This window comes from Aulonocara stuartgranti (genome assembly GCF_965226115.1).
Source record: "Aulonocara stuartgranti genome assembly, chromosome: 22".
NCBI classification, from domain to species: domain Eukaryota; kingdom Metazoa; phylum Chordata; class Actinopteri; order Cichliformes; family Cichlidae; genus Aulonocara; species Aulonocara stuartgranti.
Genome location: NC_138957.1, coordinates 893,312 through 918,778, shown reverse-complemented (window position 1 = coordinate 918,778; position 25,467 = coordinate 893,312). Strand labels below are relative to the sequence as shown.

General features: G+C 42.6%; 2 protein-coding genes across 2 annotated transcripts in view; both read left to right on the top strand.

The window, feature by feature from the left end:
- Window positions 1–25,467, top strand: part of LOC309698884 (dynein axonemal heavy chain 6-like) — a 242,468-nt gene that overhangs the window by 36,282 nt on the left and 180,719 nt on the right. The window contains 1 exon segment of the mRNA XM_082521638.1: window positions 2,260–2,420. Coding sequence (XP_082377764.1) covers window positions 2,260–2,403 — 144 coding nt within the window. The 3' untranslated portion in view covers window positions 2,404–2,420.
- LOC309698136 (uncharacterized protein) lies at window positions 13,623–23,029 on the top strand (the record flags this gene model as incomplete). Its single annotated transcript, XM_082520451.1, has 22 exons — window positions 13,623–13,734; window positions 14,653–14,821; window positions 15,170–16,462; window positions 16,562–16,701; window positions 16,837–17,041; window positions 17,119–17,220; window positions 17,306–17,496; window positions 17,580–17,721; window positions 17,806–18,456; window positions 18,554–18,631; window positions 19,309–19,472; window positions 19,568–19,687; window positions 19,762–19,809; window positions 19,893–19,976; window positions 20,086–20,151; window positions 20,308–20,399; window positions 21,209–21,269; window positions 21,367–21,417; window positions 21,503–21,547; window positions 21,632–21,696; window positions 21,773–21,881; window positions 22,751–23,029. The coding sequence occupies exons 2-22, from the start codon at window positions 14,653–14,655 to the stop codon at window positions 23,027–23,029; spliced, it is 4,155 nt and encodes a 1,384-aa protein (XP_082376577.1). The 5' UTR covers window positions 13,623–13,734.

Sequence of the window (25,467 nt, the reverse complement as noted above, 5' to 3'; positions counted from 1 at the left end):
GCATGAAGTTCCAGAGCTTCCTTGGTCAACTGTGGCTACAGATATCTTTGAGTGGCACTGTCAGCACTATTTAGTAGTAGTCGACTCATACTCAGGCTGGTTTGAGATTGACCTGCTAAAGGATTTGACATCAGCGACAGTCATCAAGAAGCTGAAAAGACACTTCTCAGTTCATGGTGCTCCACACACTCTGATCTCAGACAATGGCAGGCAGTTTACAAGCCAGCGTTTCAAAGACTTCGCTTCACAGTGGGACTTTCAACATGTCACCAGCAGTCCAGAGTATCCTCAATCCAATGGGCTTGCTGAGAGAGCAGTGCGCAGTGCTAAACAGCTGATGGAGAAATCACACAGAGATGGCACTGATGTATTTCTCAACCTGCTGAACCTCAGGAATGTTCCACGTGATGTGAACCTGGGTTCCTCTGCAGAACGACTTCTATCCAGACAGACTCGAACTACGCTCCCAATCACAACCAAACTGCTTGAACCACAACACCGTGAATCTGAGAGAGTGAAAGCCCAACTACTCAACAAGAGACTGACTCAGAAGGTCTGTTATGACAGATCCAGCCGACCACTTCCACCTCTCAACGAAGGACAAGTAGTGAGGTTACAGACCCCACAGGGTTATGACCGCACAGGTGTGGAGAAGGAACTTTGTAAAGAACCTAGATCCTACCTGGTACAGTCGGATGGAAACACTTACAGGAGAAATCGCAGACACATATTGCCTGTGTCTGAGCCTGTCACTGTTCAGAAAGACACTGATCATCATCATTATGATGGACTGCAGGTTGTGGGTGAAAACAATGATGTAGAACAGTTTAAAGAGAGCACTCATGTTGAGAGCTCTTCTGATGTTTTGCATTCTCCAAGACCTTCCAAGAGTGATGGTGTTTACAGGACACGCTTTGGTCGTGTGTGCAAACCAAATCCAAGATATAGGGATTAATTGGGTACTAGTTAAAACACAGAACATTTTCAGGTTTGATGTTTGAGCCAACAGTAACTGATGTCAATGCTTCAAGTTAAATTTTGTTTGAGGTGATTTTCAGTAGTAATCATATTTAACTTTATACAGCAAAATGATATTTTTGTCATGTTTATTTCTTCCATCTGGTTGCAAATTTAAATGTTCCTAAGGGTCAGCGTATGTCACCTTTTATGCTGTGATTATTATTATTCAGTATGCATTAAACTTTATATCCGGTTGGGGATGTGCTAAAGAAGGGGGATGTAGATAACCTGCTGTTAGTTTGGTATTTTGTCCTAATCCGCTTGCCGTACCTCCATGTAGGTGTGTGTATGTTTTGAGTGGTATAGGCGCCATTCCGTTATTGAATCCAAGCATGTATGTTCTCTGCTGCTGTGCTGGTTAATAAAACCACGTTAACTGAGATTACTGCTTCATCATTATCATACTGGTGAACATACAACAACAATAATAATAATAATAATAATAATAAACAGAGCAGATACAATAGGGCCTTCGCACTCTCAGTGCTCGGGCCCTAATAATAGTAGTTTGATTGGATACGCTAAAAAAATGGTTGGAGAGGTCCCTCCAACATGGCTCGCAAAAATGTCTTTGTTTTGTTCACCAGGCTGTGACATCTGAGTCATAGACATATATAGCTAGCTGGGTTTTTTATTTTTATTTTTAATAGTCAGTAGCTTCTGTCTTCTGTAAGCCAAGTAGTGGAAGGTTTTTAGGATCATCTCTGCTTTTTGTGGATGATGCCGTCAATTTGACTGCACCAAGCAATAATCTGCAACTTGCACTGGGACAGTTCAGCCATGTGGTTCTCTGCCAGAAAAGGGTGGATTGTCCTCTTCAGTTTGAGAACGAGTTGCTTCCTCAAATGAACAAGTTCAAGTTTAAGACTGCAGATACAAGCAGTGGAAATGAGCTGTCTTATAAAGGGTGTCTAAGCTCAGTCTCAGACATAGGATGAGGAGTTTGGGAGGGGCTCAGAGTAGAGCCACTACTCATCCACATCCAGGAGGCCTTCTGGACACCTCTTACATGAAGGGCATGTCCAAAGGTCATGCTGGGTCATATCCAGAAGACATGTTCCCAAACCAGTATTTCACTTCGATATCTGCTTGGAAGTGTTGGGGTAGTGGCTGGGAAGAGGGAGGTCTGGGCACCTGTCTAAACTGTTGTCCCTGTGATCCTGGACTAGACAGGTTGTTGCAAATGAATGAATAAAGTTTATAAAGGCATCAAAATGGTGATTTTTCTGTGTTTTTCAGGGTCGAGGCTATCTCACTGGGGCAAGGCCAGGGACCTATAGCGGAGAAGATGATCCATTCAGCGCTGACAAGTGGCAACTGGGTCTTCTTGCAAAACTGCCATCTGGCTGTGTCTTGGATGTTAGCCATGGAGGAGCTCATTAAGACCTTCGCTGAGCCTGGTACTATTTTTAAATTGAGCTCATAAATTTGTGTTTATTTCAGCCTTCTGTGCTAACATTTGATGATGCTTATGAGGGCGTATGGAAAAAATAGTTTTCAATTAGAATAATTACCACATTTGCTTCAAACTGGGAAATCCCAGTGGTAGTAATGTTAGTGTTTGTGGATGGGGATACCCAAGAAAGAAATGCTGGGCTATGGTTTAGTTTCAGTTTAGTTACACTTTGCTAGTATTCAGTTAGAACCCATTTGACCGTCAAGAAAACGTACTTTAGTTCTTCATTGTGCAGACTCAACAATGCTTAAAGCATTCCTCAGAGGTTTTGGTCCACATTAACACGATAGTGTCACACAGTTGTTGCAGATTTGTTGATCGCATTATAGCCACTAGATAATGGGTACGCTGTGGTCATAAAGGGATGAACATTGTTAGCAGCAATGCTCAGGGACACTATCACATCTAAATAAGTTCCTTCATATTTCAAACGTTATTAGACATAATTTGTCATTTACAGGTGCATTTCTAATCTCTGAGAAACAGAAACGAGTAAATTGTGGTATTGTATGCTTTGTTTTTTCAAAGTGTTTGTATTATTGATAAAAAATACTGCAGACTCCTTTAAGGACTTTTTTATGAATATGCAAATAATTTTCAGACACATCCGTCCATGAGAACTTCCGTCTATTTCTCAGTTCCATGCTGACCAAAGTATTTCCTGTTACAGTGCTCCAGAACTGCGTTAAGGTAGTCACACAGAGACCCAAACACTGTAATACTATATAAAAAAGCTATAGATGATCCAAAATACTGTTTTTAAAAAAGAACTTGTCTATACTGGTGGATTGAACAAGAGTGAAACATAAAAATGACTTTGGTAATTACGAGTACTGTTTATGTAGGGTAGCTGTGGCATAAACCTTACATTAGTTAAGCACTGCCTTTGTAAATATGGGTCGAAATCTTTGACGTCAGTTAAACGTACATTAACTACCAGCACTTGATTTATCGTCATCATGACCATGACTATCTTGAAGAGTCGTTGGGATTGTATGTGGGGTTTGTATGTGCACTCGAGGACTGCCTGGACAACAAGGAGGAGACGCTGAACCAAAAGGTTTTCAGGATTACTGGTAGTCTTCTCAGTAGGTCTCTGTGATGTCATTGCCAGGTGACTAACGAGCCTCCTAAAGGCCTGCGAGCCAACATGCGACGAGCCTTCACAGAGATCACCAGCAGTTTCTTTGAACACCGCATTTTGGGACGCCAGTGGAGGAAGATTGTCTTTGGAATCTGCTTTTTCCATGCAATCATCCAGGTTACATACACTCTTTCTCAGTATTTTACATGTAAAGTGCCTCATCATTATTACTTTGTTTTCTTGGATGTGTTTTACTTTGTGTGTGGTCGTACAGTACTTCTCTGCCTGTGTGTCTCATGTTTAGGAGCAGAAGAAGTTTGGTCCCCTGGGCTGGAACATCCGCTACGAATTCAATGACAGTGACAGAGAATGTGCTCTGCTCAACCTCAACCTGTACTGCAAAGATGGCACCATCCCTTGGGATGCTCTGGTCTACATCACTGGTAGGAAGCAAATATCAACAGAAATGTTCTTGTATCTAAATTCAACAAGGTAATAAGTTAGGGACTGTTTGTGTAGCATCTTATTTCCCATATGTAAGCATGTCTTATTTGTATTTTGACATTTTATATTAATAGAAAGCCTTTTCACAAAACAAACATGATTGCATGTCCTTGAACCTAAACATGCAGCTGTTTCATAAAAATAAAAGTGTGGGAAGGATAATAGGACACTTTAAACCAGCGGTCAGCAACCTTAAACACCCAAAGAGCCATTTGGACCGGGTTTCTACGGAAAAGGAAACACTGGGAGCCACAATACTTTTTGACATCTAAAATGAAGTTAATTATTGTTTTTTTTTACCTCTATGCTTCGTATAAACAACTCTAGTGTGTTACTTATGAAATCCATGAAGTGCTATGGAGAAAATTTTATTTTATTTATGTAATGAACACATTGTCAACCCTTAAAAAATAATAACTAAAAAGACACCAGTTGAAGGTGTCTTTAAAATGAATTAAAAAGCTGAACTTAAATTATCCATGTAGCAAACAAAAACAGTGAGCCGTCATCCTTATATCGCCTTCTGGGCTTTGGGAGTGTAGCGGAGCTACCGGCTTCCACAAGTGTGACGCTTATTTTGAGCGACGAAAAATAATAAAATATAACTTTATTATTCAGGATCACAATAATCTTCCAATTTAGAACTACAAGTTTTAAAAAAAAGAACTAGCACAAATAAAATAAACTTCAGTTAAACTTAATTTATTTTTCCAAACCATGCAGAGCCGCAATATAAGGACTAAAGAGCCGCAGGTTGCCGACCCCTGATTCAGATCATTCAGCTTTATATAAAAGAAAAAGGGACGATTTTTTCCCCCGTGTTTTCTGTTCTGTAATAGATTTCTCTTTTTAGTATTTCATCTTTAAATTGAATGACCTGGATCCAACTTCTTTCAAAATTATCTGTATAGGAACGGGTATTACACATATCTATGTAAATATTCTATATGCATATTTTTTTAGTTTAAAGTTGTTGCTGTTTTTTCCGTAACTTTTTTATTTTTCTGATTCTGAGTGAGATTTTGACCAACTGAAACTAGAACAGGGTCTGGTCTTTAAAAGCAATATCTCCTGCATTCATAAACAAAGAAAGCCATGAAATATCTCAAATCCTACTGTGTCTTTTTTCTCTTCAGGTGAGATCACATATGGAGGCAGAGTGACGGGTGCCTGGGACCAACGGTGCCTAAGGACAACCCTCAAAGGCTTTTTTTCTCCAGAAGCTCTGCAGCCTGGCTACACCTACTCCCCCTCAGGTATTGTTCTTTCTGCCCTCTTTTGTATGTGTGTGTGTACATGTGTATGTAAGCACGCGTATGCACAGTGCACGCTCACATGCTATATATCTCAGTTAATGGTTTTCTCCCTGTAAGGTGTTTACTACGCTCCAGAGTCAGATGAACTTGAACAATATAAGAAGTATATTAAGAATCTTCCAATCATTGATGATCCTGAGGTCTTTGGTATGCATGAGAATGCCAACTTGGCTTTTCAGGTGAGGAACAATACTGTAACAATACCAGGACATTACAAGCAAATGTCTCTGTCTCTATTTTATACCAGACTGCCAGTTGTCCTCTTAAATATAAATGACAGCAAGTTCTTATTTATACGTAGTTTTTCAAAATCTGTTAATTTCTTCAGTCCACAGCAATTATGAGAAATGGCTTGTGGTCGTTTTAGTGATTTAAAGTTATGTTTGTCATGCAGTTTATGAGCTTTGGGAGTGCTATGATAAAATATCAATATATGAGTGTGTGTGTGTGTGTTTGCCTCTGCAGCGTCAAGAAACTATAACTCTGATCAATACCATACTGGATGTTAATCCTCGTTCTTCAGCACAACATGGAGCTAAGAGTAACGATGACAGAGTCTGCGAGCTCGCCGAGCTGATTCTAGCCAAACTGCCCGGTACGCTGACCCCACATGGATTCACCTGCACATCGATCTCAGTTACTGCTGAGACTTTGCATTATTACACTCACTCTTTTTCCCCATGTTTCATTGGTTTGTGTTGTCTTTTATCTCTCTGTGAACTTGTCTTTCTTTTGGAGTGCGGAGCGACTGGACATGGAAGAAGCAACTGACACACTGTTTATCAAAGACACCAATGGGCACCTGATCTCCCTCACAACTGTTTTGGGCCAAGAAGCAGACCGATTCAACAACTTGCTTAAAGTTCTCAGGGTGACGTAAAAACCACACACCTTTAATTGGTGGAGATCATCTCATGACCACTTCAGGAGTTGTTTTCTTTGGATTGTAGTTTATTTACGTGATCTTAGAGGAAAATTCAAAAAGAAAAAAACCTAAACAATCAAAAATATGCGTTCTGTGTAGTTTCAGAAATAACATTTTTAGGAATCTGTCGTTACTGTGATGTGTTATTCTCACTTTCTTTTTCGTAGATGTCTCTTATCACTCTGCAAAAGGCAATAGCAGGTCTCGTTGTGATGTCAGAGGAAATGGACCGAATCTACACAAGCTTTCTGAACAACCAGGTCCCCGCCCACTGGGCGAACTCTGCCTACCCTTCCCTCAAACCGCTGTCTTCTTTATCCAGGGTTGCACACAGATATTAACAAAAACACACACGTTTTCAAGTTCAGTCCAGTGGAATTATAGAAGTTTGTGTGAAATGTGTCTTTATAAAGCGAACATAAATTATGTGGGGAAATTGGATTAGAAGTCTTTTTCTAGCTCAGGTCTGGCATATTGGCTGTATTTTATTGTGTTACGATCCAATGTTGTCAGTGTTTTGTGTTAGGCGTGACTGTTATGTGTTTCCTGTTTTACTTTGAAGGTCTGTCTTATCTCAGTGTGTTCAGTTTACGCTTCCTTGTCTCATCAGTTCTGATTTGCCCCAGCTGTGTTTCCCTCCTGTTGTCCATTCCGATTGCTCCCTCTATGTATTTAAGCCCTGTGTTTCAGTTTGTCATGGGTTGTGATCATTGTGGTGTTGGTATCTTAGTTTTTGTAAATAGCTGTAAATAGATTTATAAAGTAGTAATTGAGTATTTTTTCCACCTTGTATATATTGTTCACTGCAGCAGCCAGGTAGGCGTGAGAAGCCATTTTTGTTGATTAAGTTTTCTCCTGTTTTTCATATAAAAAGTTAGGTAAGAGAATTGTCTTTTGTTTGGTTTTCATTTTTGGGTAGGAAAGCGTAGGGACCATTAGGGAGTTTTGTTTGTTATTTTTGGCACTGCTCACTGCTGAAGCAAATAAATGGCTGCTTAGCATTTTAAAAGATACTATTGTTTGGGTTCTTGTTTTGGGTGGAGTGTGGTGGGCCAATGTTTTGTTGCGTTCAAGACACGCCTAGACTTAGGACGTAACATAAATGGGGGCTCGTCCATTCGCTGGAGGGTCCGAGGGTGGGACCGCTTCAGCATTCCATCTGTCTTCGCTGGAGGGTCCGAGGGGCCCGTCTGGCCTTCGTCCGTCTTCGCTGGGGGGTCCGATGGACCGCTTCAGCCTTCTGTCTTCGCTGGAGGGTCCGAGGGACCGCTTCAGCATTCCGTCTGTCTTCGCTGGAGGGTCCGAGGGACCGCTTCAGCATTCCGTCTGTCTTCGCTGGAGGGTCCGAGGGGCCGTCTGGCCCGTCCTCCGTCAAATGCACACATTTGATTTGTGTGTTATCTCATTAGGTTGGAAAACTGTAATAACACATGTACATTCTGAGTTCACCTTCCTGCACATCCTGGTTTAGTGTTTGGTTCATTTCCCCTGATTGAAGCTGCTCTTCCTTAAGTCTGCTCTGAACATGTGTATCGTACAGTCACTATAATTCACTCAAACAAGCACAAACGGGGTAAAGTCCTATTAGTTTATACAGCAGTGGATAAACACTGAGTCACACTCCACATGCTGATTATCTTAGGAAACAGAATCCAATGTAAACTGATTCACTGGGTCAATTCAGGTCCCCTCAGTAATAGGATGCCTGTAATGCAATATATCGAATAAAAGAAGAAGATACTGCATAAAGAAATTGTTATTTAAAGATACATATATTTTAATTGCGTCTCTGCTTCTCTTTTCCTCTCTTGCAAGACTTGGATCACACGTGGTCAGCCCAAATCACTTTGGATCTCCGGGTTCTTCTTCCCTCAAGGCTTTCTTACTGGTAACACACTGAAACATGCTGTTTTTTAATGAACACTAACAGTAAGGCAAACTTTTAGAGCTGAGCTTGAGGACTACAATGATCACTCTGACTACTCTTTCAAGTATACAGTGTAAAAATAAATGAATTAAGTTTAAAAGAGAGCTATTAATTAAATGTGTGTTTATTGGTAGATTTAGCTAAACAGCACAGTGACTTGTTTCAATGCTCTTGTGTCTTTGATGGCCTGTAGGAGTGTTGCAGAATCATGCCCGGCGTTACAGTCTGCCTATTGAGGAGCTTAATTTCCGCTTCAGCGTGGTGCCGGCGTACAGGGATGAGGAAGCAGTCTGTGAGGCTCTACGCACTCTTCCCATTGGTGCAAAACTGAACATGGATGAGGAGGTACTGTAAGAGGAGCAGTGCTCTTAGTAATGCTTTCAGTAGTGCTTAAAAAAAGGGCACAAACATTCTTTTCTCCAGCCCTTCAAATATTAGCAGTACTTTAAGATGCTATTTTTCTGGCTAATAGCAGGAGAGCTAATGTGGAAGAGCAGATCAACAATCTCAAGATGCAATCTAAAATACTACATCAGTTTGGTTTTTATGTGCAATATTTTATTCAAACTTCTTACATTTTCACACAAAATCAGTTATGTAGCGAACCCCCCGAATGAAGGATGACACTTTACTGATGACGTTTTGAAGGTTTAATGGCAGTAAACCATCAATCTCACCGTAAGAGCTGGGGATGTATACATAGAAACAGCGTGTAAGCAAAATAATCCACACTCTTACAATCGTAAACCTTATAACATGAAGTTCGTTTCAACGTAACATTTAACAAATGTAGCGACTGTCACAAAAACATCTAAACGTCTCCTTATTTACATCATAACCATACCTTGTGCCTCTATCAAGGGGGCTGCTAATGACAAAAGAAATCACCATAGGCTCCGTTAAGCCATCACTTTTCTAAACTCCCGCGACTGCTGCTGAAAACTGCGCCAAAAACAGTTTTACAGGAAATCGTCCCATCAAAATAAAAGCTTCTACACACGGACAGGAAGTTGGTAGTAGAAAACAGGAATGAGTGCCAAAATAAGGTGCAAGGAAAGGCATTCAGGGTTATTTACACTCCCACCAAAATTACGAATAATTGGTTTACATAAGAACCAAAATGAATAATTTTCCCAAACAAAATAACCCATGTAGGAGTTACCTTAGGAACTTTCTAACAACAATAAAAGTTTTTGTACTGGACGCTCAACAACTGATAGTTTAGTAGAGCGTTGACCTTTATTATTGAGTGTCTTTTCTCCAAGTGAGATCTTTACCCTTCGCACAAGTCCATCTTTTCCACTGACAGTCTCTACAACTCTTGCAAGTCTCCATTCCCCTCTGGGTGCCAGTTCATCCATTTCCAACACAACATCACCTACTTTTAGATTCCTCTTTGGTGAGTGCCACTTTTGCCTTGAAATGATGTTGTGAATGTATTCTTGTCTCCAGCGGCTCCAGAACTGCTCTGCAAGGAACTGCACGCGGCGCCACCTCTTCTTGCTGTACAGGTCCTCATTTGAAAAGGCACCAGGTGGGGGCAACGGTGCATTGGATTTCATGTGCAGCAGATGATTGGGTGTGAGCGGTTCTAGGCTGTTGGGGCTGTTCAAGTTATCTATAGTCAGAGGTCTGCTATTGACTATAGCCATGGCTTCATAGAATAACGTCCGCAATGAAGCATCATTGAGTCTGTCATGAGCCAGTGACAGAGTGGTATTCAGCACACTTCTGACAGTCTTTATCTGACGTTCCCACACTCCCCCTGCATGACTTGCATGGGGTGCGTTCATCACAAAGTCACATTGTTTTTCAGTCAAGTATGTATTTAGTCTCTGAGTGTCTAGCTCATTTAAAGCTGCTTTAAACTCATTCTGAGCACCAACAAAGTTCGTTCCCTGGTCACATGCAAACTCCAAAACACGTACAAACTCCAAAACACATGCAAAATCCAAAACACGTGCAAAATCATAACACGTACAAAATACAAAACACATGCAAACACCAAGACACGTGCAAAATACAAAACACGTACAAAATTCAAAACACGTGCAAACTCCAAAACACATACAAAATACAAAACACATGCAAAATACAAAACACGTACAAAATCCAAAACACATGCAAACTCTAAAACACATACCAAATCCAAAACACATGCAAACTCCAAAACACATGCAAAATACAAAACACATACAAAATCCAAAACACATGCAAAATCCAAAACACGTACAAAATCCAAAACACATACAAAATCCAAAACACGTACAAAATCCAAAACACGTACAAAATCCAAAACACGTACAAAATCCAAAACACATACCAAATCCAAAACACATGCAAAATCCAAAACACGTACAAAATCCAAAACACATACAAAATCCAAAACACGTACAAAATCCAAAACACGTACAAAATCCAAAACACATGCAAAATCCAAAACACATGCAAACTCCAAAACACGTACAAAATCCAAAACACGTGCAAAATCCAAAACACATGCAAACTCTAAAACACATACAAAATACAAAACACGTACAAAATACAAAACACATACAAAATACAAAACACATGCAAACTCTAAAACACATACAAAATACAAAACACGTACAAAATACAAAACACGTACAAAATACAAAACACGTACAAAATACAAAACACGTACAAAATACAAAACACATGCAAACTCCAAATCACAACGGAAGTGCTCCAGGACGCTAGGGGCAGTGTTGAGCTCGACTTGCAAAATAAACGGCAAGTTTGTTGCAAACACATGGGCTCTAGTCTCTGTTGCGCTTCCCAGGTTGCCTAGCAACCATGATACTAACAGCTGGAAACGTGTCATACAACTTTGTTTGACAGAAATGAAGGAGAACATATTTTGTTCATTTGTTTGTTTGTTTCTACAAGAGCTTTGTGTGATTTGATGAGTATCTGAGGCTGAGACCACAGGACAGTAAAACATGATTGTTGGGCTTCATTTCTGTACTGAACAGTCATTTAACTTACTTACAGTCATTTAAATAACAATTAGCTAATGTTGTTCATGAGACTAAAGTCATATCACTTTGGTAATGTAAATATAATATGGCCAATATTATGGTTATTATATTAGTCATTATTAGCTATTACAGCAGTGAACATGAACTCTTTGTCAAATACTGAGCTTCAGTACAGATTCAAGTTGCAGTTATTTACATGTCTTACCACCTTAAATCTTCACTCAAAGACAAGTATATAGGAATGACTACCAAATTTATTTGCCACTGAAGCCGAAGGATGGCATCTGAATAACACCTCTCTTGACATACCTAGATGACATTGAAGCTTGGTTGGCTCTAAACTTTTTAAATGTGAATGAAAAGAAAACAGATTTGTTGGTGTTTGGACCCAGTGGCTCCTGTGAGTCCTCTTCTTTTCATTTGGAACCCCTGGAAGTTTATTTTAAACCTGTTGTTACTGCCCTTGGTTTTAAGTTGAACCAGTCCATTTTTATCATTTAAGGCGACTGGCAAGAGTGAAATCGTTTCTTTCTAGGCAGCACTTTGAAACCGTGATCCATGCTTTTATTTCTTCCCCTGTGGACTACTGTAACGCACTTTATGTGGGGGTCAGTCAGTTGTTACTCTGACATCTGCAGCTGGTTCAAAATGTATATTGACAGTGCATATATAGGTGTATCATATATAAGAGACAAATGTTGTTCCTTCAGTATGTTGGCATTACTAAATTTGGCTCAAATGCTTACATACATGTGTAAAAAGAAAATGTGCGAGCTGTGATAACTGTTTCTGATAGAATGAAGAGTAGACTGATATATGAAATATTCCTTTACTGGGTGAGAAAATCAGACCATGTCATAACTGCTGTAAGTCACACAGAATAGACATCAGAGCCTTAAACAGGCTGACTTCTGCTAAATGGGTCAAACTGGGCAGAAAGTCTACAAACACATAACATCCTTATAGAATATGATGTAACACTATAGATCAACTTAGCTCAGAATATATAAAGCATATAAACAGTTACAGCAATATGATGCAACAAACACAGCAGCTACTGATCCAAAATACTCAAAGCTTCATAGAACTGAAACCAACATTTATTTTTAGCTCCATTCTGCTGCTGATACAGACTTTAGGTTTCTGAACATTAAACTTGTTGCTGCCTTTCATAGTGTGTAACTTGAAGGCCCTGAGTACTCTGAGTACTTTCTCCCACACTGGAAACACTGGGATGATCACATTATGTGAACATTACCTAATAAGACTGATTCAGCACAGACAGTTATGTTAAACTTTCCTAGCAGTCCTTCACAAACAGGGAACAGTCTGTCTATTCTCTCCATCTGTCAGCTGCTGCTGGCTCTTCCTCCTCCTCTTCCTCACACACTGCTGAGTTTGTCCTGGTGGATCATCAGGGGTGCAAAGCCTCACAGATGATGTGCAGCAGTGGCTCCCTCAGTCTGTCCTCACTCTGGACACTTGCAGTCGTCACACATGGAAATCAAATGTGTGATAAGCTGCAGGATTCAAACACAAGTGTAACTTATAAACACATGTTCATACTTTTATTCCACAATCAGAGAGAAAGAAACAGAGAGAGAGTGCAGGACAGACAGACAGGTGACAGTCTCAGGTGTACACACTGCTACAAAACAGCACACGAGAAGGAGGATTTAGTGTTTGTGTTATTACGAGTGTAAACAAGAAGAGTTCCCAGATGGTGCAGTGGACACGTGTGACTCCTGTGATTAAAGCATCTTTCTTTCAGCTTAACGAGTGAACCGTCAGCTGACTGACATGACTGACTTTAATTATGCATAAAATCATCACATTCTCTGTAAGATTAAAGTCAGCTATTGAACGGCGAATATTTTGAAGTAAAGGCTTTAAGACCAAGTTAGTACAAACGTCGCTAATGTCACATAACTTTCCCGACATGTTGCCAACAGTAATTTTTTTATGTTCTTCATTATAAAAACATTTGCACATAAATAAGTGACATAATATTCAGTACTTACTTCTGAAAGTTTACTCTTCGTCCGCTCCGCTTCCGCCGTTTTTTAAATTATCCACACCACTGCCGAGCTATGAAGTCTGGGATATGTTGGGCCATGAAGGCTACACCGACCCATCCTTAAAATTCAGGGAAATTAAGGACGCATTTGAGGGCCGCATGTAGAGCAGCCTTTGAATTGGGACAGTCTTCGTCGTGTCGCTGTGACGTAATCGGCCTTAAAATGCGGCCTTTAAGGAGAAGGGTCTGGCTGCAGCCACTGTGGAGCTCCACACTAACCGGAAACACGTGACCTCCACAGTAGCCGGAAGCGCGTGACCTCCACAGTAGCCGGAAGCACGTGACCTCCACACTAACCGGAAACACGTGACCTCCACAGTAGCCGGAAGCACGTGACCTCCACAGTAGCCGGAAACACGTGACCTCCACAGTAGCCGTAAACACGCATGGATACCGTGGAAGTCTTGCAAGTTGATCGCAAAGGTTGGTTAAGTCTTTCTTAAATAAATTTGCCGTTAGTGATTTTATAATTCTAGGAATCGTCTAGTTTTCTTTCAATGATCATGTTGCCACTTTTTTTGCGTTACAACAACATTCCTCCTTATTTTAATGTTTTTTCATCGTGCTCCATGGCAGAGAAACACACAGATATGCTTTTTCCTGGGCCTGGTTTCAGTAAGAGAGCTGGATTAACGGCTTCTGTGGGCGAGAAGAAGCAAAAAACACATTTTGCATTAGAGTATGATTTATTGTTGGCGTCAGAGATGCGAAATAACGAATACTTCAATACTGTACTTAAGTAGAATTTTCTGGTATCTTTACTTTACTGCTGTACTTTTTTGTGCCTACTGTATACTTCTTTATACTTCTACTTCTCACATTGTAGCACGCGTATCTGTACTTTGTAATCCGTACATTTGTAAATCAGCCCCCCGCACGCGTGCTTTGGACGCAAGATTACTTCAAAATTTTGTACATAAATTATATTTTAGACCCTGTACTTCTTGCTTCGACTTGACTAAAAAGTCGAGTCGGTGCTTTTTAAACAGAGGTATCTAAACTGTAGTAAGGAACGTGTGTACTTGTGACACCTTTGGTTAGCGTCAACACTGTAAATTTCGTCACAAACAGATTTAGATATTTATCAATACTTCTATTCATTATTCTTTTCTGTACAGCTTTTTTATTGCCCAGATTTTAGTTAGCCTCTGTTCAATTGACTGTTATATGTCAATAGAAACATGTCTCACAAATTAAAGTGTCTTGTAAAATATTTGTGGGGTTTTTTTTTCAAGGATTTTCTTCCCAAATCTATTACATGCCAACTGTAAATTGTTATTTCTGCTAAAACCTTAACTTAAATGTATATATGGTGTTTATCTGTTTCTCTCTCTGTTTTAGATGCACTTATCAATCTGGAATTCGGGCTTAAAGCCAGAATTGCAGGAATGCAACACGTGTTGCAGAGGACTCTTTCACTGCCCTCTGTGCCCCACTTTCAGCCCTACTGTCAGGGCAAAGATTGAGGAGCATCTAAGTGTGCATATAAAAAATGCTTTGCCTTTCAAAGGTATGTTTGTATTAAATATACTTTATAGTTATAAATATGCACTTTTTTAAGCACTTCTGCAGTATCTTTGTTGACTTAAAAGTTGCTGTTGATATTGTACAGTTCAGTTTATTCATCTGCAACAAAAATAGTGTTTTTATAAAATATATTTTTATTTAGTTTTCACCACTTTCCTAGACATAACTTTTGTGATCCATACCATTTAACTTTCATTATTGAGGTTGGCTTGGATGTTTTTGTTAACATGTACAATCTGATTGCTAGACAAATTGGTTGCATTCTATACAACTACATTTAAATTACATCTGTTTGTTTGTTTGTTTGTTTGTTTGTTTTTTTCTCTTACAGATAAAATGATATGCCAGTGCAGGCTGCCTTGTAGGACAACAGGACACTTTCACTGCCCTGTCTGTAATCTTACAATCATACGGCGTGGGGATATGGCAAGGCATTTATTGTCTTGTCAGCATTCTTCAATACCAAGTCAGCCACCATTATCAGGACTGCTCCCCGCTGAACTCTCCGAGGAGACCCGTATTCCTCCGGCAGTACTCTTCGAGGAGCCCCGTCTCCCCCCCAAGGTTTTGTCTTTGGGATCTGAACCATTTTCTGAGTCTTTGTTAGAACATTCATATGCTCTACCCTCTGTGTTCAATAAAACTGCAGCTGATGGAAAGTCCATGAAAATGACATGCCCTCACTGTGGCCTTGCTCTTCGTACCAAAAACTACAAGGCTCACATGATGAGGAAGCACTCCAACCAATCAATAGATGTTTGCCTGGCCAGTCATCTGCAGTGTGTTTGTGTAGATGAAACTACAGGGTTATTTGCTGTGCAGAGAACTGGCCATGGGTTTTCTGTGCCAGTTCACGTTCAGAGGAAAACATGGGGGATGTCTCACAATATCAGATGTGAGCTGGAGGAATGTCAGCAATACCAGTTGCTGGCCCAGCGGAGCGGACTAGGCTTCAGTTTATGTGAGCACCTTCGCTCACTAGATTACTGCCGAGAAACTGTAAAGGAGGTTTTTCTTCAAGAGCACATCGTGATGGAAATGGTGGACCTTAAATTTTTTGGAGAGGCCAAAGCTGCTACATGCATAAAGAGACAGAAAGCTGCCCAGATGGCACATGCTCCACTTTGTGTGATTGTGGATTTTGGTGGATCCTCAACACAGATCTGTTTGTCTGTATTTGAGCCGGAAATACACAGTTTCTCCCGTCTTGGCAGAATATTTGTGACTTACAATGCTCTGAGGAACACCTGGCATTGTGCTTGTGCAAAGCCTCGAATATCATGTCCTCATAAAAACATAGCTAAATGGCATCTCGTCCAGACACAGAGAGACATCTTCAAATCAACTGTACCACTATCATCAGGCACCCCATCACAGATGACTCAGGAGAGTTCTTCCTTTGAGGACAATGCTGCCGTCGAAAGGAGTATACGCTATATTTTTAAAGAGAAAAAAATACCTGGATCTCTTCCAGAAAATATCATCTCACAGAAAATGGATCATCAGAAACAGCTCCTTCCATGTGAAACGTTGTGCCAGGTGTGCCCAGAGCACCCAAAACTTGATGAGGCTGTTCTAGTTACCAATAAAGCGAGGATTGTCAGCATGATGGGAGTGATTGAGAGTAAGTTTTAATGAATAAGATTAAACATCAGTGTGAAATAATTAGTTATAATTGTTCCTATACTAATGTTTTGACATTAATGTGATTTGTCTTTAACAGATGTTTCAACACACCATAGATCGTGTCCTCGGTGCCACATGGTCTACAGGTACCAGGAGTGGACAGATGGGCTTCACAACTTTGACAACCATGTTGTTTTGTCTCTTGAACTTTGCCTTTTTTTGAGAGAAAATCTGCAGGTGAGGATCACAAAAATAAAATATACTCATCTGAAGATTGCTTTAAAAATGTGTTTGTGTCATTATGATATTTTGGTGCCCAAATTTAAATATCTGTGTAATCATAGTCTTCTTCACCCTATTGTCATATTACAGAACCATGTATCTGCTTCAAGGGTCATTGACTCATTGGAGGGCTTAAGAAGAGTGAAGTTTCCTTCTCGGGATACCATTTTCCATGCTTATTGCCATTTTGAGGCTTTGACTGACGCAGAATACATGTACTCCTGCATAAACTGTGGGTTTCACCCCCCTGTGGTAGTTATGGACTTACACAGAAAAGGGGTGTTCAAGTTAGCAGGTAAGTTTAATGTACATTTGTGTATATAGTTCATTGTGTACATTATGTGCATGTTTTTATGAGTCAATTTATTATAGTGAGTGACCTCAAAGCCCCGGAAGACTTCAATGGTGAACATGACATTGAAGGTTTTTGGAACTCTATTCACCTGGAAATGATAAGCCGTGGGTTTTTTCCAAGTGAGTGATGGCAAAAACTTTTTGAAAGTCATTCAGTGTTTTAAAGTAATTTAGATTGTAATTAAAAACATGCCATTTTCTGTAGGCGGTGTGAAGAATCCATTTTCCGTTCCACCAAGTTACACGCACTGGGCACCATGGATCGGGAGTGAAACTCGAACAAGTGACATTGTGCTTAACACAGAGTTTAAAAAAGTAGGAACAAGCTCTTCACATGAAGCAAAGCTTAGCAGTGTCACAGAAGACCGTCTGTTGGATGAACTTGCCAAACAAAAGGTAACATTGCTTTGAAGTTTTCAGAATATGTGACATAAAGTTCTGGGGTTGTTCCATTTACAGTTTTCCCTAATTGCTGTCAGGTTGGAGTGGTAAGAAAATTGTGTAAAGCATGCAACATCGACTCCAAAGGCTCCCGCTTTGATCTCATCACCAGACTGAGGGAGAAGATGAAGAGCAGGCAGACATATGATAAGGTCTTTCAAAGCATATGGGGTGCCTCTGGTAAGCATCACTTAGCGATTATTAGAAGTAGCATTAAAAAATGTAATTACAATTACAAACAACTTTTTAAATCTTTGCTTGCAGGAGGATGGTCTGTAATACTATGTCCACATGGCATTGTATACAGTGTTAAATTTAATCTTCGTGCTGAAAGTCCCCGGGATTTTGCTGACCTTCTCCTGTCCTGGAAGCACATGCCAAACGTCTGTGTTTACGATTTTGCGAGGGGTTTGGCAGCACACACCAATTTGCGGGTTCCTGATAAACTGCCATTTCATCCACATGAAGGTCGACTTGCTGAGCCCACTGAGGAAAATGTCAAGGCTGCACAGGATGGAAGCCTGAAAGTGAATCTTCCATGGCTACATGAAAGGATGGATAGTGTAAATGAAAATCCTCATCCTGTCACTGGATCATCTGACCATTATGTCCTGTATGACAGATTTCATGAGGGAAATACAAAAGATCCCAAGGACATATTACGCAGAATTCAACTTGTCCCGGAGCTGAAAGGCTGGCTGAACAGTCAAGTTGTTGAACAGTTCTTTGCAAACATGAGGAAAAGCAATTACTTTTTAAGTAATATGAGTCCATCCACACATGTGTTTCTGATGAGAAATATAAATCATCATTATAACACTGTCACCAACAAGAAACTTCTGGAGAGGCAGCTAAGACATGGTCGACTTGGAAAGATCAATATCTCATTGTCGGCACTGGGTCAAGCTGTCGTAGGTAAGTACATGCATTGTGTCATGACCAGAACGCTACCATTGTTTACATGTTAGGTTTGTTCCTATCTGTGTGTATATTCTTTTCTTTGTGTACCTAGCCCCACTGGTGTGCAATAAACCCAGAGAAATCACAGAAACGGTGTTGAACCCAGCACCTTCAGCGTCTGGTGACACTGGTAAAATTTCTTATTTTGAATAGTGATTCTCATATATAGGTGAAATAATAATCTTGCATTCATTATCTTGTTGTAGTTGATGGCTCATAAAAGAATTTGTTACATGCTGTTTCAAATGAATTTTGTCACGGGTAATGGGGGAAATACAGACTCAGTCGCGGAGCTCTGGATGCGAAGCAAACAGTGCGTTTATTTACAGTGCTCAAAACAGTCACAAAGCGAAGTACAAAAATCCAACGGTGATCATCTCCAAATTCCCAGTGGTGTGCAGGTGAGTCTCCCAAGTGATTATCTGAGTGTGTTTCTCCTCCGAGGGCTTAATCCAGCGGACTCCTTCTCTCCAACCTTCTGCTCCGTATCACTTCCTCCTATAAACAAGTGACGACAGCTACAGGTGAGAAGGGTAGCCGGCTAAGGCTATGTTAAAAGTAAGAAAACACTCTTTACTACCGAGCCTCCAGTACAATCCAGCGTCGACTGCCATCCAGACACATAGTTAAGTACCTCAGTCCACAACGAGGATGATCAGTGACAGCTGGATGGCAAATTAGGTGCAGGTGTGTCAGCCACTGGGTGGAGGAGGAGAGAGAGAGAAGCACACACATACACACACAGACAGGTCGCTCCGGGAAGGACCGTCCGACCATGACAGAATTTCCTTATAGAAATCCCTATAGAACCTCAGGAAAGAGTTGACAACAAGAAAGCCAATAGAAGGTCAACAGATGCAACTTTTCCTGACCTGTGTGGACCACCGTGCGAAGCTCTGACAAAGCCTGAGAACATTTTGGCCAGCCGTTCATCATGGTGTTTTGTACCGCACCCTGGCCAACAACAGCTTGTATGTTAAAGTTTTCAGATGTCGCAAAGTGCAACTTTTAGTGCTTATCTGATTTGGTCATCCACAGTCTATGACACCTATCTGTTTTTTTTTAGCTCAACTATGTTCTGGACATCAGCAGACCCAAAGATGAGCTGATTGTTGAAACGTCTTCTGGATGCCTCACGCGGGCAGAATTTTGGACACTGCGTTTAAACAAAGAAATGGAATCGACTGTAAGTATTTTTTTTCTACGAATATGAAAAAATAAAGTGTACATTCATTGTTATCATGACTTTTTCTGTTTCAGATTGGAAATGGCTGTTTCGAGCTTATCACTAAAATTGTTCAGTCAAAGGTACTGTATGTTGTATATGATGATTGTCAAGCTTTAATTGAAAGAGCTGTTGTTTTAAATGTTGTTTTTTTTTAACATTCTAGGGGATAAGCATTTACATAGAAAATCTGTATGTCACCCGGACTTGGCTTGCACCCTATGGCTGTGATCCACTGCAGTCCTTTCCTGTAAGTGTACCGTCCTTTAAAGAAACAAGCAAGTAATCAAAATGATTTTTTTTTATAACTTTGGTGCGAGTTCATATACAGGATACTTAAAAATACAATTCTGTTTCAGACTGATGCTCAGAGGATGGACATCATAGTTCTCCCTCTCTGGACACCTGGTCATTTCCAGTTGTGTGTAAGTCTTGTTTTTTGACACGTACAAACTGTTAGAATTTTGCTATGTGTCTGAGATGTATTCAAGCTTTTATGACGCAGTTTCAAAAGTCTTTGATTGTGATCGCTTGCAATGACATTGTTTTCAGGTTTGAAGTCATGGCTAACTGTCTTTTAGGTACTGAAGCCACCTAAAAGAGAAATCCTCTTTCTTGACCCATTATACACCATGGCAGGATTTGGTGGCCAACAATATGTTTCACTTTTGAGGTCACATTTTTATAAGCATTTTTGGTTTGTTCCGGAGTTTTCAGGAACCTGTTCAGTGTTCCAGGTTAAGTGCATCCCAGATCATGTTCTGCTGATCTTGAGTGTTCACACATACAGTACACTCACATGCTTTTTCTATAAACTATATCAGCAAGTTTCTGTGTGGAGTTTGCATGTTCTCCCCGTGTCTGCGTGGGTTCCCTCCGGGTACTCCGGCTTCCTCCCACCGTCCAAAGACATGCAGCTTGTGGGGATAGGTTAATTGGATAATCCAAATTGCCACTAGGTGTAACTGTGTGAATGAATGTGAGTGCGAATGGTTGTCTGTCCCTGTGTGTTAGCCCTGCGACAGACTGGCGACCTGTCCAGTCTGTCGCCCTATGACAGCTGGGATAGGCTCCAGCGCCCCCCGTGACCCTGAAAAGGATAAGCGGAAGCGAATGGATGGATGGATATATCAGCATGATGCTTCAACATTTTATTCTCATCTTCAAATTATGATCAAGTCAGTGATACTGTCTTTAGATGAGTTTCAGACATAAATAGGGTCTTCCAGTGTTCTATTTTTAACATAAAACACCATTAAAAATGAGTTTATAAAATATGCCAACCTTAACTTAAAGCTGTTAATGCTTTATTTTGACCAACTGTGAGCATGTGACTGTAGTTTTTCATTTTGTTATGCTGTTTTTTTGAGGTCGTGTTCCCAAGGCCTGTAGTTACAGTTGGTGCTATTAGCAATAAACATTTCACACCCATCATGATGACATCTGTTAACTTGTGAATGTAACTGTCTTTAAAACAAAAAGGAATCTTGCAGTGAAGATCATTCCCGGGCAGTGGTCAGAAAAAAAGAGCTTTGACTTGAAGGTATGTGCTAGTTTAAGTGTATGGTGAATAATATGAATTGCACTAGTCTTCTTTTAAGGGATTTTATTAACGAGCCTTTATTTTCAATGTAATACAGGGTTTTCCAAGCCAAGACTATGGAGTTGACTGTGGGATCTTCATGCTGATGGTAATTTTTCTCTTCTCTTCTTGAGATTCAGAAGCTAATTTAAGCTTGTAAGAAAAATGACATTTTCATTTTTTCTTCCAAATAGTCTGCTCTGTACGTGGCACTGGATGCTTCATTTGACTATACTATAGTAAGTATTCTATTTACTTTCACAGAAATGGAGTCTTGAATCTTTTGAAAGTTGTTAAATATGTTTCATATTAATATTTTACAGTCAGACATGCCCTACTTGCGTAAATGGTGGTGCTTGCTGTTGATGGAGAACTTTGATCTCAGGAGGTATTTATATTTTGACTTCTGTTCTATGTCGTGTCAAAGTTTACACACCTTAACAATATCAACATTTTCTGTTAAGCTCTGGCAAGCTATTTGCACACTGGAGAGAGGAAGCCAAAGCTGTGCTTGAAGGACAACACGTGCCCATTTTCAGACTGAAAAAGCGCAAGTTCCAGGAAGTCGGTCAGGTCAGTATTCACTTTAACCAGTAGTGTAATTACATGGTTAGTGACATTTGAATAACTGTTAAAAAACTGTTCTGCAACAGAGAAATAACTTGTCATGGTCCTGGGTCGGTGACCCAGCGCTTTTAGTTATCATTTTCTAGTTTATGATGATGATGATGATTATTATTGTTTGAGTTCTGTGTGTTATATTTGGTCTGCCTTTGAGTCTGTCTCTGTCTATGGTGTCACCCCATCTGTTTGTGAATCTGTCTGTTTAGTTCAATGTCTTGCCTGGTTCCATGTGTCTGAGTTTCCTGTTTTATTGTGAAGGTTTGTGTCATATGTGAGTGTGCTCAGTTACGTTTCCCCTGTCTCGTCAGCTGTGATTTCTCCCAGGTGTGTTCCCCTTCTGTCTCTCATCCCTTGATTACTGCCGTCTGTGTATTTAAGCCCTGTGTTTCTCTGTGTCAGTGTCGCGTCGTACCCTCAACTAGCTGTGTGTTCTGCTTCGATGTCCCTAGTGTTTGGTCTCCTGCTCCAGTTTAGTGTTTCTTTCCAGTGTTTCAGTCCTTGGTTCCTCTGTTCTGACTTTTGGTTTTCTTTTGGTGAGTTTAGTTTGTACGAGGTTTTTCCCAGCAATAAAGCTGCGCCTTAAGTTTCACTTCCGTGTCTGAGTTCTGCATTTTGGGTCCACCACTCCTGCTTGCCTGCCACACAGCGATTCATGACAGAACGACGCGACCAGTAATGGATCCAGCGGACTCACCGTGGAAGCGCAGCTCCCGTTTTGACGGGACTCGGCTAGCGCTTGGAGGGCCTCCATGCTGCCGTTCCTCACTAGCTGCTTACCCTTCGGTCCACTCACCTGCTTCCTCTCCGCGGACGCCCAGGTCTCGCAGAAAACGCTCCAGCCGGTCCCGGGAGGATTACTACGAGCCTGCAAGCAATCAGCTCACGCCTGCACAAGCCTTTTACAAGATGTTAGGGATTATTATCGTGCCGCCCGACTCACCCAGCGTTTCCACTTCACAGCAGGGGTAGCCACAGCCGAGCCATTCCTTGTCACATTCTGCCAGTGCTGCTTCCTCTTCTACTTGGAAGCGGCGAACGTGCCGCCAGCACTCACGGCTCCGGCAGGAGCCTGGGACTCTTCTCGACCAACCGCCTAGGGTGAGTGACAAAGTCCCCCTACATTCGCCTTCTGTGTCGAGGGATAAACGTACCGTTTCCCCCAAGGCCGCTAACGTCAGCTTCATGAACTCTAGATCTTCTGTTCCTCCTGTTCCAGAAAATGACAGTATTCATTTTGAGAGCGATCGTTTCCACTTTGGTTCAAAAGACTGTGCTTCTGATGCTCCTTCGGACCTAGGAGTTAAGACTGTTTCATCTGGAACTGTTTATTCTGGAGCTATGTTTATTCAGTCAGCTGCCCGTCCGCTTTCAGCTCAGTCACCTGCTCAGCAGCCACCTGTAGCTCAGTGTCCTGTGTTTCCTGCTCAGAAGCCGCCTGTAGCCCAGACACCAACTCCACCACCACCATTTTCGCCCCAAGCTCTGTTAGCCGCCCGGCCCGAAGCTCTGTTAGCCGCCCGGCCCGAAGCTCTGTTAGCCGCCCGGCCCGAAGCTCAGTCGCCACCTCCACCACATTCAGCCTCGCTTCCCATAGCACAGTCACATCCACAGCCTGACTTACTACAAACCTTATTTCAATCCTTAGCCCAGTCAATAGCTCAGTTGGTAGAGGAATCATCAGCCTTATCGTCAGCTCGGTTTCAAACTTCACAACCATCATTTTCCCGACCTTTTCTTCAGTTGCCCTCAGCTCAGCCACCTATACAGCCATCATCTTCACCTACACCTCCGGTACAGCAAGCTATGTCTGTCCAACCCTTACAGAACTGTTCCACAACCTTGAATCCTAATCAGAGAGACAAACCAAACAATATTGTTATCAGTCCTCAAAAGCTGGCTAGTTCTGAGACTGAGATTCGCTCCAGGGCCTCCCCAGAGGCTGGGTTTCAGCCCCCAGCAGACTCTGGACCCCTGGCGGTTAAGAAGCCAGCTGAGGACCGCACCCGGCCGTTGCTGCCTGAGCAGACTCAATGCTCTGTGCAGCTGCAGTCTGCCATGTGTTTGCCAGAGGCCCGTGTGCCTGCTGGTCCTGTTGCGTCCCTGCCAGAGGCCCGTGTGCCTGCTGGTCCTGTTGCGTCCCTGCCAGAGGCCCGTGTGCCTGCTGGTCCTGTTGCGTCCCTGCCAGAGGCCCGTGTGCCTGCTGGTCCTGTTGCGTCCCTGCCAGAGGTCTCCGCGCCTGCTGGTCCTGTTGCGTCCCTGCCAGAGGTCTCCGCGCCTGCTGGTCCTGTTGCGTTCCTGCCAGAGGTCTCCGCGCCTGCTGGTTCTGTTGCGTTCCTGCCAGAAGTCTCCGCACCTGCTGGTTCTGAGACTGTTTTTGCTGGGGGGCCCGAGGAGCCCGTCCAGCCTCCTTTCTCGTCAGTTGGGGGGCCCGAGGAGCCCATCCAGCCTCCAGCTGCTCCACCAGCAGCCTCATCCACGCTTGCAGCAGCGGTTTCATCCATGCCGCCACCTGCTGCAGCGCCTCCGTCTGCATCCTCCACGCCGTTGCCTGGCCCGGCCTCTGCTGCATCCTCCACGCCGTCGCCTGGTCCGGATTCAGCATCCTCAGCATCGCCTGGTCCAGCGCATGCTTCGGCTTCATCCGCTTCACCTGGTCCAGCGCATGCTTCGGCTTCATCCGCTTCACCTGGTCCAGCCACTGCTTCATCCTCGCCTGGTCCAGCCTCCGTGTCTTTATCCTCGCCTGGTCCAGCCTCCGCATCACCTGCAGTGGCCTCCTCTTCAGCTTCCTCATCAGCTGCTTTGCCTGGTCCAGCTTCAGCATCCTCATCAGCTGCTTTGCCTGGTCCGGCCTCTGCTTCTGCTTCAGCCTCGTCTGGTCCAGCCTCTGCATCCTCGTCATCCCCGTCTGGTCCAGCCTCTGCATCCTCGTCATCCTCGTCTGGTCCTGCCTCATCTGGTCCTGCCTCATCTGGTCCTGTGCCCACCAGGCCATGGCCAGCACGCCTGGGACTGGAGGGCCGCCGCTGCCTTCCGCGCGGTCGGCCCCCTGAACTGCTCCGTCGTCTCCTTCGCCGCCGCCGCCGCCTTCCGCGCAGTCGGCCTCCTGAACTGTTTCCACGTCGCCGCCGTTGCCTTGCGCACGGCCGGCCTCCTGAACTGTTTCCACGTCGCCGCCGTTGCCTTGCGCACGGCCGGCCTCCTGAACTGTTTCCACGTCGCCGCCGTTGCCTTGCGCACGGCTGGCCTCCTGAACTGTTTCCACGTCGCCGCCGTTGCCTTCCGCATGGCCGGCCCCCGGAACTGTTTGCCCGTCGTCGCAGTTGCCGTCCACACGGTCGGCCCCCGGAACTGAACCGTTTTGGCCTCCTGCGCTGTCGGCCTCCGGGTCGGCCCCCTGAACTTGACCTTCTGGGTCTTTCTGGGCTCTGTCCCTCCTTCCTGGTCCCCCGCCGCCCGCCCTGGTGGGGTTGTTTTCTGTTTTTGGCTGTTTTTTGTGCTTCTGTTGGGCGGTCTGGAGCCCGCCCTTGAGGGG